At 45.4% G+C, this 12,053-nt stretch overlaps 1 protein-coding gene across 1 annotated transcript in view; it reads left to right on the forward strand.

The window, feature by feature from the left end:
- Positions 1-12,053, forward strand: part of ADAM19 (ADAM metallopeptidase domain 19) — an 80,821-nt gene that overhangs the window by 41,575 nt on the left and 27,193 nt on the right. The window contains exons 6-8 of the mRNA XM_027077829.2: positions 5,709-5,898; positions 6,656-6,721; positions 11,240-11,311. Of these exons, the coding sequence (XP_026933630.1) occupies positions 5,709-5,898; positions 6,656-6,721; positions 11,240-11,311 (328 nt within the window). The remainder of the gene's footprint in view (positions 1-5,708; positions 5,899-6,655; positions 6,722-11,239; positions 11,312-12,053) is intronic.

Below are 12,053 nucleotides of genomic sequence, written 5' to 3' on the forward strand. Positions count from 1 at the left end.
GTGTGTGTGTGTGTGTGTGTGTGTGTGTGTGTGTGTCCGTGTGTCCCTAGCTCACTGTCATCAAGAGAGGTATTGATTGCAAAAAAACATTTTTTTAAGTTTATTTATTTATTTTGAGAGTGAAAGCGAGGGGTGCAGAGAGTGAGGGAGAGTCTTAAGCAGGCTCCATGTGGGGCTCGATCACACCAATTGTGAGATCATGACCAGAGCCAAGATCAGGAGTTGGACACTCAATCGGCTGAGTCACCCCGGCACCCCAAAACATTTTTTTACCTCAATGGTAAGTTGTTTATTTTTAAAGAAAATGCTTATTAAAAATTATTATTGTACAACTAGTGTGTTAAACATTCAAATAATCCAGAAGTATCCAGTTAAAAGAAGTGCAAGTTCTGTATCCTGTTCCACGGTTCCATCCAATTGCATCTCCATGTATAATCACTGTTGGGGGTGTACATAAATGCAAGGCACACCCGTGTGCATACCTGGTGTTTCTTAATCCAAACGAGGTTACCCAGTACATAACATTCTGTAATTGTTTTCCAACTTAACATTATGTCTTAGACACATATATATCTACCTCATTCTTTGCATGGCTGCATAGTGTCTTATGTATGTGTGTCTGGCAAGTTCATATACAGAGAAGGATATACAATAAATCATCTGTGGTTTTTATTTGATGCTTCACTCCTACAGTGGCTCTGTCCTCAAAACTCTGGGGCCCCCACTGACTGTCGTTATACCTTACTCCTGCCCAGGACTCAAGTCTGTGAGAGAGGCCAGGGAGAAAGAATATGAGATTAAAAGTGAATGCAAGATTATGTGTGCATGATGGCCTGGAAGGAGCTCAGAACTTAGAGTCAAGGAACCTGTGTTTGAGACCTAGCTCCACGCCTCCTGGCTGTGTGATCTCAAGCTTTCCCCTCCCCAAATCATTTTCTCCTTGGCTTTACCTTGGCTGGGCTGGCACCTCCCATGGGCCTTACTCAGTTTTGCAGACGTTGCTCATGGTGCAAGGGCTGCGGGTGGGCGGTGGGGGTGGGGGCTGGTGTCAGGATCCCACTGGGGAGTGAGGAGCCTGTTGATCACAAGACTGGGCTCTTCCCCCTGGCTCTAGCTACTGACCTTGACAAGTTCCTTCTTCTCTGGGCTTTGGTTCCTCTCATCTGAAAAAGGAAGGTAGATCAGATCACGCAAAGGGCTCTTCCGTGTTGGAAGTTCTGTGTCGCAGAGACAGTGGACAGTCTCAGGGAGCTGGGCACCTGGGGCAGAAGGAGGTGGCTCATAAGTACATGGCAGTCCATCCTTGTCTTCGCTTTGCCAAGGAGTGGCATGGCCTTTCCCTTTTGAATATCTGGCCTTCCTTCTGAAGAACAGACAATAAATGCTACCTGTGTATCAGGCACAGAGTAAGTCTTCACAAGGCAGTACCGTTCAGTCATGACAGGTATAGATTCCGGACTCAAGCCATTCCTGGTTTAAAACCTGACAACTCGGGGCACCTGGGTGACTCAGTCAGTTAAGTGTCCAACTTCGGCTCAGGTCATGATCTCACGGTTTGTGAGTTCAAGCTCTGCATTGGGCTCTCTGCTGTCAGCACGGAGTCTGCTTCAGATCCTCTGTCTCCCTCTCTGTCTGCCCCTCCCCCACTATCTTTCTCTCTTGATCTCTCTCTCTCAAAAATAAATAAACATTAAAAAAAAATTTTTAAAAACCTGACAACTCACTTTAATTCTCTAGTGTCAGTTTTCTCGCTTATAAAATGGGAATAATCATGACATCATTGGTGGATTTGCATTAGGTGATGAGTGCAAGCTCCTTGAGAGCAGGGACTCTCTGATCATGTTGCATCCCCAGCACCTAAAACAGCTCCTGGCACATAGTAGGTTCAATATACCTGTGTTGAAGGGCTACCGAATGGCTGCCTATTCGTTCAGTCAATTATCCCAGCCACAGTGTGAGCCAGCCAGCATTATTGACTTAGCATAATGCTAGTAGACAGCAGAGCCAGAATTCAAATCCAGATGTGTCTCCCTCCTGAGCCCACACTCTCCACTTGTGCCTTGCCACCCTATCCCGGAGGTTGCACGTCACCTATATGCCTTCTGCCTACTGTGCTGCCTTTGATGTTCCCAGTAACTTTTTCTCCTTGGATGGAGACTGGGGAGGGAAGAGGGAAAGCAGGGTAACAGGGTGGTTACCTCTTAGAGCAGCTCTGGATGTAAGGACGTGGGATGTGTCCCCTTGGGTTTAGCTCCGAATGGACTCCGAAGGGTGCATTTGGGTAAGTCCTGTGGTTGTTCAGGAGTTAAACATGAATCGTTCGCTGCTGCCTGCCTGTCCTGCCCTGCCTGGGTTCCTCTGTATAATTTCATTTATATCAAGCTCCTAACAATGAGAAATAGGCTGGAGAATGGAATGGAGGATAGCGTGTGAGGTCCCAGCCACCCAGCCTCCTGGGCCCCCCTCCCGTGCCCTCTGGCTAAGCTCTGCCAGTGCTTACATTTAGCAAATTAGATCAACTGAGGCTCCTGGAAAGATAAATGACCCATAGGTGCTCAGGGGAGAGTAGCTAGCAGGATTTGGGGGTGGTGATAGGGGAGGGCCCCAGAAACTAGAGTCTCAGAACCCCCCTCCCCCACCATCTTCAAAGCTGGTGCTCACTATAAAGTGCTCGGGCTTGTGCCAGCTTCTCCTCCAAACCAGGCAGTCTGGGAGGATTGCAACCGTGCCACGGGGTGAGTTACCAAGGAACACAGTAGGGAGGAGGGGAGGGAAGTGGCCAGGAGTCTTACTGCTGGAAGGACCTTTAGTGTCCTTCTGAGCCTGTGTTTCTCAAAGTGTAATCTGCTCACTCCCTGAAGCAGAATCGCCTGGGGCTTTGTGAAAAGACAGGCTCCTGCCCCCAAGCCTGGGCTGCGGGCCAAACTTCCTGAGTGTAACTGCACAGGGAATTACCGGGGGACTTGTTTACAGTGCAGAAGCTCTGGCCTACAGAATCTGAGTCTCCTCCATCTGTATTTTTAATACACTCTGTAGAATATTCTAATAGATAGCTCTGAGAGCTCTGATCCTTGAGGTCTCTGACCCATAGGTTTGGAACTTGCTGATGGAGGCAGACGGCATAGAGGTTAAGGGCATGGGGTCCAGAGTCTGCCAGACCTGGCTATCTAACTTCCCTGGGACTCAGTTTCCTCATCTATAAAATGGGACTCATGATGGTACCTTATAACACTGATGAAATGAAAATGATGATTGTATGCACAATGCCTGGCATATGGTTAACTCTCAAAAAATGGCATCTAAAAATGAAAACTAGACTAAATGCCTCCTTTGTCTTCTTATCTCCCAGCAGACTGATATCTTACTTCAGACAGGCCAAGCACACTTCAGGGAGAGTTTCGGGTGCCTGTTACTTAACTGGGAATATCTTTCTGATCCACTCTACAGGGCTGTTGTGACAGAGGCAGTGTGAGATTATGGTTAAGGTTGTGGGAACCAGACTGCTTAGGTTCTTACTACCTGTGTGACTTTGGGTCGGTTTATTATCCTCACCTAGCCCTAGTTTCTTATTTGTACAACAGGGATAACATTTATAAAGATCAGAAATGTTGGTGTGAATAATAAAATACTCAGCACAGTGCCTGGACTATAGCAAAGCCTCTATATAGCCACCATGATTATTATTATTCACCATGCACCAATCTTTGACTTGATCTCTGTTCTATTTGGCCCAGAGGCTTGTTCAAATGATGCCTGGTCAACTACACTGGAACTTTCACTGGTTTCTGTGTGGAACTTTCCACTCACTGGGTATTATCTTCATAGCCACAAACTGATGCACACAAAACCATCATCTGATTTGCGGTCAAGCCCTCTGTTTCCAATGTTTGGAGCCATTGGGAGAAACTGAGGTGACGGGAGGGGCCTTGGTCAGTTGAGATGAGAAGAAAGCTTGGGAACAGGATGCCTGCAGTGGCTCTGCCCTCTGCCCTTTCCTGCCTGGACTCAAGAGCGGATGTGACCCTTGCTCTTCACCCCACTCCCACCCCCAGCTGTTCAGGGGGCACCTTGGGTGTCCTGCTGTGGGGCTGGTCCAGGATTGCTGCGTCAGCCTGGGTGAGGCCGACGGGAAGTCATCAGGCTCCCTGGCACCGGAGTGAGGTCAGCCAGGGATGGATTCCAGGAAGGCTGCTGCTGATCAGAGGCTGGCTCTATCTCTCCCACAAGCATCGCGGGCTCTTCCCAAAGGGCAAAACCTGGGCAGGGCTTTGATGGGGTGGAGGCGGAGGTGGAAGCCAGGACAGCCAGAGAGAGGTCCTGCCAGTTTGGAGTGGCAAAGACTGACTTGGAGATACTTCAGCTTTTGAACATTCTGGAGAGAGGAGGGCCTGAGGTTTTGGAGCTCATGAAATGCTGCTGATGCCTCAGGACCTCTTGCTGAGCTCCTTCCTCCCCCAGAGTCCTGACGGAGTGCATTCTCTTGCTATAGTATTCATCTCACTGCATCAAGGATGGCAAATACCTGCTATGTGGGCCTCTACTCACCCTTCCATTGATTATTTGTGATAGTGATTGATAATAAGTCATGGCACTCTTTCTCCCCTTGTGGAGATAAAGCTCTCAGAAGCCTCATTGACGTAGCACTCCCAGGCAGCTGTGTCTAATCCATCAGTGTTAGGAGCGATGAAATCTTTTTGCGCTCTCTGTTATATACTCTAGTGATTTATTCCCATGTTCAGAATCTAAGCTCCGTGGGGGCAAGCACTTTGTCTGTCTTGTTCACTTTTCCATCCTCATCAACTAGTCTGATGCCTGGCACATAGCAGGAGCTCAGGAAATACTTGTGGAATGAATGACTGCCCTCCAGTGAGCTGTGAATTACTCAAGGACAGGGATTATATCCAAATCACATCTAGTACAGATTAAGGATTCATTGAGTGAGAGAATATAATGAATGAACACATGTCCTTATTCTGAGTTCAATCGTTGTTTCTCTAACCAAGAGAAAAGAGTAATCACATGTCGTTGGTTGTGGACATCACTTCACTAAAGAGTGGCTTGTTGTGGCTAGTAGGAATGCCATCGGTAATGCCTCTAGCTTTGGTTTCTGTACACAAAAATTTAATCCATTTAATCATCTGGAGTCCTGTTAAAGTAGTAAATTATTTGCATTTACACATGGGGAAACTGAGGCTTGGAGTGATTTTATTTTTTTAAGAGGTTTGTTGAAGTCCATCTGACAGCTTAATGTTGGTGCTGAGACCAGAACTTGGGCCTCCTCACCCCTAGACCAGTGTTTCCTTTCCGGTCACCATACCATTTTTTTCTGAGTCTATAAAGTTTTGACTTTTGATTTGTCATATGCCATGTTTGAATTTGAGAGGCTTTTGGGAATCCTGGTCTCACCATCCTTTCTATTATTAACTGTCCCAGGTGAGCCTTTTTGGAATCTTTGAGCTTTTTCATAATAAGCTTTTAAAACCTGAAATTGTGTGCCACCTTTCATATGCATATGCATTTCTCTGGAGAGGAAGTCTAAGTTTGCATCAGATTCTCACCAGAAGTCATTATGCATGACCCATAATAAGGTTAAAAACCAGCGATCAAAACCAACATGTCATTTTGCATATGGGGAAACTGAGGCCTGAGCAAGAGACTTTTCCAGGACCATAATCTTTGACCAGAGATTCTGTTTCTCCCATTGACAGAGGACTGATTGTGGTGAGAAGTAACCTCAGCTACATCATCGAGCCCCTTCCTGGCAGTGAGGGCCGCCACCTCATTTACAGATCTGAACATCTCAAGCTGCCCCTGGGGAACTGTGGGTTTGAGCACAAGTCCACCACCAGGGACTGGGTCCTTGAGTTTACGAACCAGACCAAGAAAAGACCTCGCAGGGTGAGTCTCAGTGCAAGAGTCAACCTGGGGGTAGGCTTGTCCCCTCTGAGGATCCTTACTTTGGATCCAGGGGTATTTCTAAATTAAAAGAGATGGCCAAGAAGGAGGAAATTACCTTTCTTTTATAGTCTAAGTTATTATCTTGTTCACTGCTGTGAGATACTCTGGTATTGGATGAGATAAATTGGATGGGAAAAACACTATGACATTTAAAATACCCTGAGATGCCGACTTCAGAAACTTTAAAATGTGAGAAAAGAATTTATGCCTCCCTTTTTGGAATAGCCACTTAACCATATGCACAAAATGCTTGTATTTATGTATACTGAAAATAGAGCTATGTGGTTTAAATGCTTTTTGGGAACTTGACTTTCAGCATGTTCCCTCACAGTATATTGGCCTATGTACTAGCAAGCCCAGCTCATTACTTTTTGAATATAAAGGACTGGACTGATAGTCTCAGAGCAGCCCCAATGATAACCAAGATGGCAGGCAGAAGGTGTAGTGAGAGTAATGGCGACTGCAGCCAGAATGGCTCTAGTGCTGGGTGTAAAGTTAGTAACCAGCACTGCTTATTAACTAGCACTATTTCTTAGTAGTTTTTTTCTCAATATATGAAATTTATTGTCAAATTGGTTTCCATACAACACCCAGTGCTCATCCCAAAAGGTGCCCTCCTCAATATCTTAGTAGTTTTTCGAAATGAGGAAACGCTCATCATTTCTACAGCTCTGATCTGCATATATCTCTTTCTTAGATGAAAAGGGAAGATTTACACTCCATGAAGTACGTGGAACTTTACCTTGTGGCTGATTATGCAGAGGTAAGGGGGAGACAAGGGTTTTGGTTTTTGTTTTTGTTTTTTTACAGAAAAGCACTCTTTTGATAGCTTCCATTCCAGGCTTCAAACCACTTTGGGGGAAATGCTGAAACATTGATCTTTTCCCAGTTTGTCATGTGATTTTGGCCTTAAATCTGACCAAGGGCTGTTTTTGCTATTTTGAACAGTTGGGGGACTGGGGGGAAACAAGGAAAAATCTCTTCTGGCTCCATACATTAATCAGATAGAAGATCAGGCAACTAGTGTTATTTAGATGAACATTTCTTAAACTGAATCTGAAGATCTTTAGGTTTTGGTGCTTAATCTTAGGGAGTCCATAAATTCTCTACAGAAATTTTAAAAAAAAATTTTTTTTTTTGCAAAGACAAAAAGTGTATTTGCAATCATCTGATTGAATATAATTTTCCAGCCCATGTGTGGGTCCATTTTTGTAATCGTGTTCGTGCCAAATGAGAACCATGGTTCCCAAAGCATCAGCGGCACCTGGGAACTTGTGAGGTGCTAATTCTTGGGCCCCACCCCAGACCTGCTGAGTCCTAATCTATGGGACTGGGGTCCAGGAATCCAATGTTTTAACAAGCCCTCTGGGTGACTCTGTACACAGGCAATTTTGAGAACTACTGACCTAAGGAAAAGCTGTCTGCCTAATTCTATATTTCTCAAATCACACCAGGTTTTAATGGGCCTTGGCTTCTAAGATTTGGTGAACACTTGTCTCTCTCACTCTTTCATTTCATTTGTTCATCAGCGATATCATGATTTTCTCTTATATGTCAAGCACAGTGCTTGGCCCCAGGAGATTAAGACAGACCTGCCCCTGACATCAGAGTTTATGGTAGGAGCACAAGAACTCTATAGTTTCAAGTGTGGTAACTGCCAGGATCGGTCTTTGTAGCAGATCAGAGCCAAGATAATGAGAAGTGCCCCATGGTTTGGGAATTGGGGTAAGCTCCCACGTGGTGATGTTGAAGCTGACACCTGAAGAATGGGTTCAGGTTTTAGAACCCATATTTGCCTAAATTCGTCATATTTCACCCCCAGTTCTCAGTTCATGTAGTGACTCACCCACAACTAAGCACATCTGGGTATGGAAAGGCACGACGAGCTGAGTACTCCCCATGTTCTAACACTGCCGCCTTGCCTGGGGATCCCCCAGAGCTCTGTCTGTCTCATTCCCCATCCAGATGGTGCAGTTACCAGCTCCCCGGAAAGAACTCATCCCAAGGTGGCTTTACCTAGTCCATAATCCCAGAGCACAGATTGTGGAGCAGTGCAGGTTATGGGAAGAACACTAGGCTCCAGGCCTGAAGAGCCACCTTCAAGAGTATTAGTGGCAGGAGCAGGTGGCCTTGCGCTGCCTTAAAGGACAAGGAGTTGTTAACGGGGCAGACAAGTGAAGGTGAAGGGCATTCCAGGCCAAGGGGACATCATGTTCTGCTTTGAGAAGAATTTAGCTTTGTAACTGATGTCAGTGTTGGTTTCTCCAGCAGCCTTTCCTTTTTTTTTTTTCTTTTCTTTTCTTTTTGTTTTCCTTTCCAAAGACTGGTGTATGTGTAGGGTAGGAGAGCAGTGCGGGGAGAAAAATCTAAAGCTGATTTAAAAACTGAGGCTCCGCCGTCATGGGGAGAGGTAACAGATGCTGGCTCCTGCCCAGCAGGACTGCCTTATAGTGAGAGGGCTGCTGGAAAAGAGCTGAGTTCCTGACTCCAGGACATTTTTCCATTTAAGCTTTATTAGATGATCTGAGATCATCTAATATAGTGGTCTTGAAACTTTTTTTTTTTTTAGCCACAGAATCTTTTGTTCAGATGAAAGCTCCTGGTACCCTGCTGCTCTAATGTAAAGGCGGGGTGATCCTCCCCTCTGGCCCTGCACTCGCCACAGTGGAATCTGGCTTCAAGGTTCTAAAACCTACTAGGTGCGAAACTCTGGAAGCTGAAGAAGTGGGGTTGGGGTAGGTATTGGGTGGGCACCTTTAGTCTCCTGACCTTCAGGGTCCCAGCAAACCCCCAAGAGGAAAAGTGGCTCCCAAGGTGCATCTAGGACTGGGATGTGGTCTAGAGCCATCTTCCTGTTCCAGGGTAGAGAGCCTCCAGCACCAGCCTCATAGGCATCGATGATAGGCGGTGATTCGTGCAGCCTGTGGATCGGGAACATGCTCATTTCTCAGCGTCCTGGGCTTTGAATGATTCACTGGAGTGGGACGTAATCAGCCAGGCTGGGTTCACAGGCTCACAAACCCCCCGCCTCCCCACCCCACTCCTTCCTGACTCCCTTTTCAAGTGATCTCTCACCCTCTGCAGGCAGAAATGTATCCCTGACAATTAATTAATCTGAGAGGTTGGGAAGACAAGGCAGGGCAGGGCTGCCTTATCTGTGATTTACAACCTGATGCTGAGACAGGCCAGGCTCCTTCTCTGGGCTCTGAACTCAGTGCAGGGAGCAGAGCCGCAGAGAGAGAGAGTTGTTGCAGTAAAAATGACCAGGCAGCTGCTCACTACCTGGGCCTAGGTGGGAGGGCCTGGGGTGGTTCTCTGTTTATTCAGTCCTCAAGTGAAATGGGAAATCTAGGCGGGGAAAGTGCAAGATAGGATGTTGCAAGATGATGCAGGATAGTTGTAAAAACAGGCATGCAAAGTGCTTTCATATTCTGGTCAGAATGTGGGGTAGTTGGGAAAGGCCAGGTGATGACCTTGTTTTACTTCCTGTGTCACCCTAGAAAGTATTGAGATATTTCTTTCTTTAGATCAGGGGTCCACAAATTATAGCCTATTGCCAAAACCAGCCCACCACATATTTTTGTAAATAGAGTTCTACTGGAGCAAATGCTCCCTGCTGTGTGTATTGTCCATGGCTGCTTTTGAACTGCAGTGGCACAGTGGAGTAGTTGAGATGACACAATGTGTCTTGCAATGCCTCAAATATTTACAATCTGGCCATTTGCAAAAAATTTGCTACTCCTGCTTGAGACTCTTAGACAACATGGTACATTACTTAAACTACCGTGGTAACATCAGGCAGCTGTTTGAAGATAGGATTAATATATTTGAATATTAATATATGTGAAAAACAATGAAATCTGATGTTCTAATAAATACTCGGTAAATGCTACAACACTTTCTCTGCAGGAAGACCAATTTAGAAATGGGAAGACTCCATAAAGAGAAACTTAAGGATTCACAAGTCATAGGTCCGAGTCATGGGGCTTTGCATTAAATTTATCTCTGTAGAAGGCAACGGTGAGGTGAGATGATTGACTGTTCTGATGAGTAACAGTCCTAAGGAAGCCCAGGAAAGTCCAAAAGCAGTGGGAGAATAAGAAATGATGGGTTTCTCCCCTGTATCATGGCTGGGACACACGCCCGTGCCAACAAATACCCCAGAGTGTTTTATTTGGCTGTTCTTTGTGTTTTTTGCTTGGATATTTTTGCAGGATGGGGTGGAGGAAGGATGTGAAGGGTTGGAATTGAAGTAACGTGTATAAGTGTGTATATAAGATAAATCACATAGGTTTTTATACAACAATAGCAGTGTACAGGACATGCCCATAATTTGCAAATTTAGGTTGCAATTGTAGCAAATTTTATCTTTACATTGTGAAGCTTTCCTTCATCATTGCAGCTGAAAGAGATCTATCCCATTCAGGCAGGAATGATAAATGTGAGGCTATACACTGAAATGTCTCCCTCCTGGTACCCATGGCAGACATTTATAATCGAGCACAGCACTCTTTCCTACTGAACCCCATGCAGTCTCAGAATTTTTGTAGAAAGGCACGGCCATCAGTCTGAGTGGCATGCCAGATGAAACCTGTTTCCCAAGGGCTTATAGTCCTGGTTGCCAGCACCCATGTGTGTCGTTCATGTGGCCTCATGCAGTATATATGTGCCCGTTTTAATTGTGTACTCCTTAAATACAGAATCTGCCATTGTTGTTATTTCTGGCTCTCTTTCTGTTTTAATTTAAGGTCCTCTAGACCAGTACCAGGATCTCACACACTGTGTCCTACCTCGTCCCAAACACAATGCCTTGTCATCAAAGACATTCAGCAGCTATTTGATCAGTGTTGATTGATCACATGTAGGGAGTCCTCATGAGATCCCTGTGATGATGGCTTCATGTTGGGGTGATGACCAAAGCAAGGATCAGATTGGTCCCACTTCTAAGCCCCAGTGAGAGTTTGCAGGAGACCTGGTAATTTGGAGGACAGAAGAACAGATTTGATTTCAAGGGCTGGAGGAAGATAATTCAGTTCACTACACAACTATTACATGCCTACTGTGTGCCTGGCACTGAACTGATAGTTGGGGATACCAAGATGAATGTGACCCAGGTTCTACCATCCCTGAGCTGAAACTGTATGTAGGGGCAGGGAGGAGGAAGTCATATAAAAATAACTGCTCATAGAAGACTGGAGAAAATAAAAGCTAATTGAAAGACAAGAAATGGGGCACAGGAAGGGGTCCTGGGCTCTCACCTAGCTCTGCTTATTCCATTTAGTTTCAGAAGAATCGCCGAGACCAGGATGCCACCAAACACAAGCTCATGGAGATCGCCAATTACGTTGATAAGGTGAGACCAGGTGTGTACTTTGTGGGAAAGGTGCCAGCACCTTAAAGGTGCTGCAGGGTAGGAGATCACACGGCCCCTGAGCTTGCCTCGTGGATTGGTCACCCAGCCAGTTTCTGAGAGGCAATAGCAATGGTATAGAGGCTCAGGGTGGTCATGACAAAGCCCTCAACTATGTGACCTTAGCCAGGTAACTTACCTTCTTTGGTTTGCAGTTTTGTTTTGTTATGTTTTTAATTTACAAAGTAGAGGGCATGGCTTAAACCAATGGCCTGCAATTATTTTTGTTTTTCTGGTGGAATCCTTCTTTTAAATGAAATCTTAGGACGATGTCTAATATAAAAATCAGATGAAAACAGACTGCTCTAAACCAAAGCAAGGGTGAGGATCTGAAGTGATGTCCTCTTGCTTCTTCCCCTCACCCCTGCAATGGTTGCTGGGTAACCTAGTTTAAGAATGCTTTAAGGTTCAAAAAAAAAAAAAAAAAAAGACTGCTTTAAGGTTCTCTGAGGTTCCTTCCAGGTATAAAGCCCAGAAATTTTCTGACTTAGGGGAGAATTGAGGTAGGTCAGCATGAGAAAAGTACAGGGCCTTAAAAGTTGAGTGGGTTGTTTTGGGCAATCTGTATAGTCTCCATCTGTAAAATGATTCTAAAATTATTTGTCTCTTAGAAAGTCTTTGTGAATGGTTAACTTTCCTTGATCAGGCCCTTTTAAACATGTCCTTAGGAAATACCCAAATTCTT

The sequence above is a fragment of the Acinonyx jubatus genome, chromosome A1 (genome assembly GCF_027475565.1).
Source record: "Acinonyx jubatus isolate Ajub_Pintada_27869175 chromosome A1, VMU_Ajub_asm_v1.0, whole genome shotgun sequence".
Lineage (NCBI taxonomy): Eukaryota > Metazoa > Chordata > Mammalia > Carnivora > Felidae > Acinonyx > Acinonyx jubatus.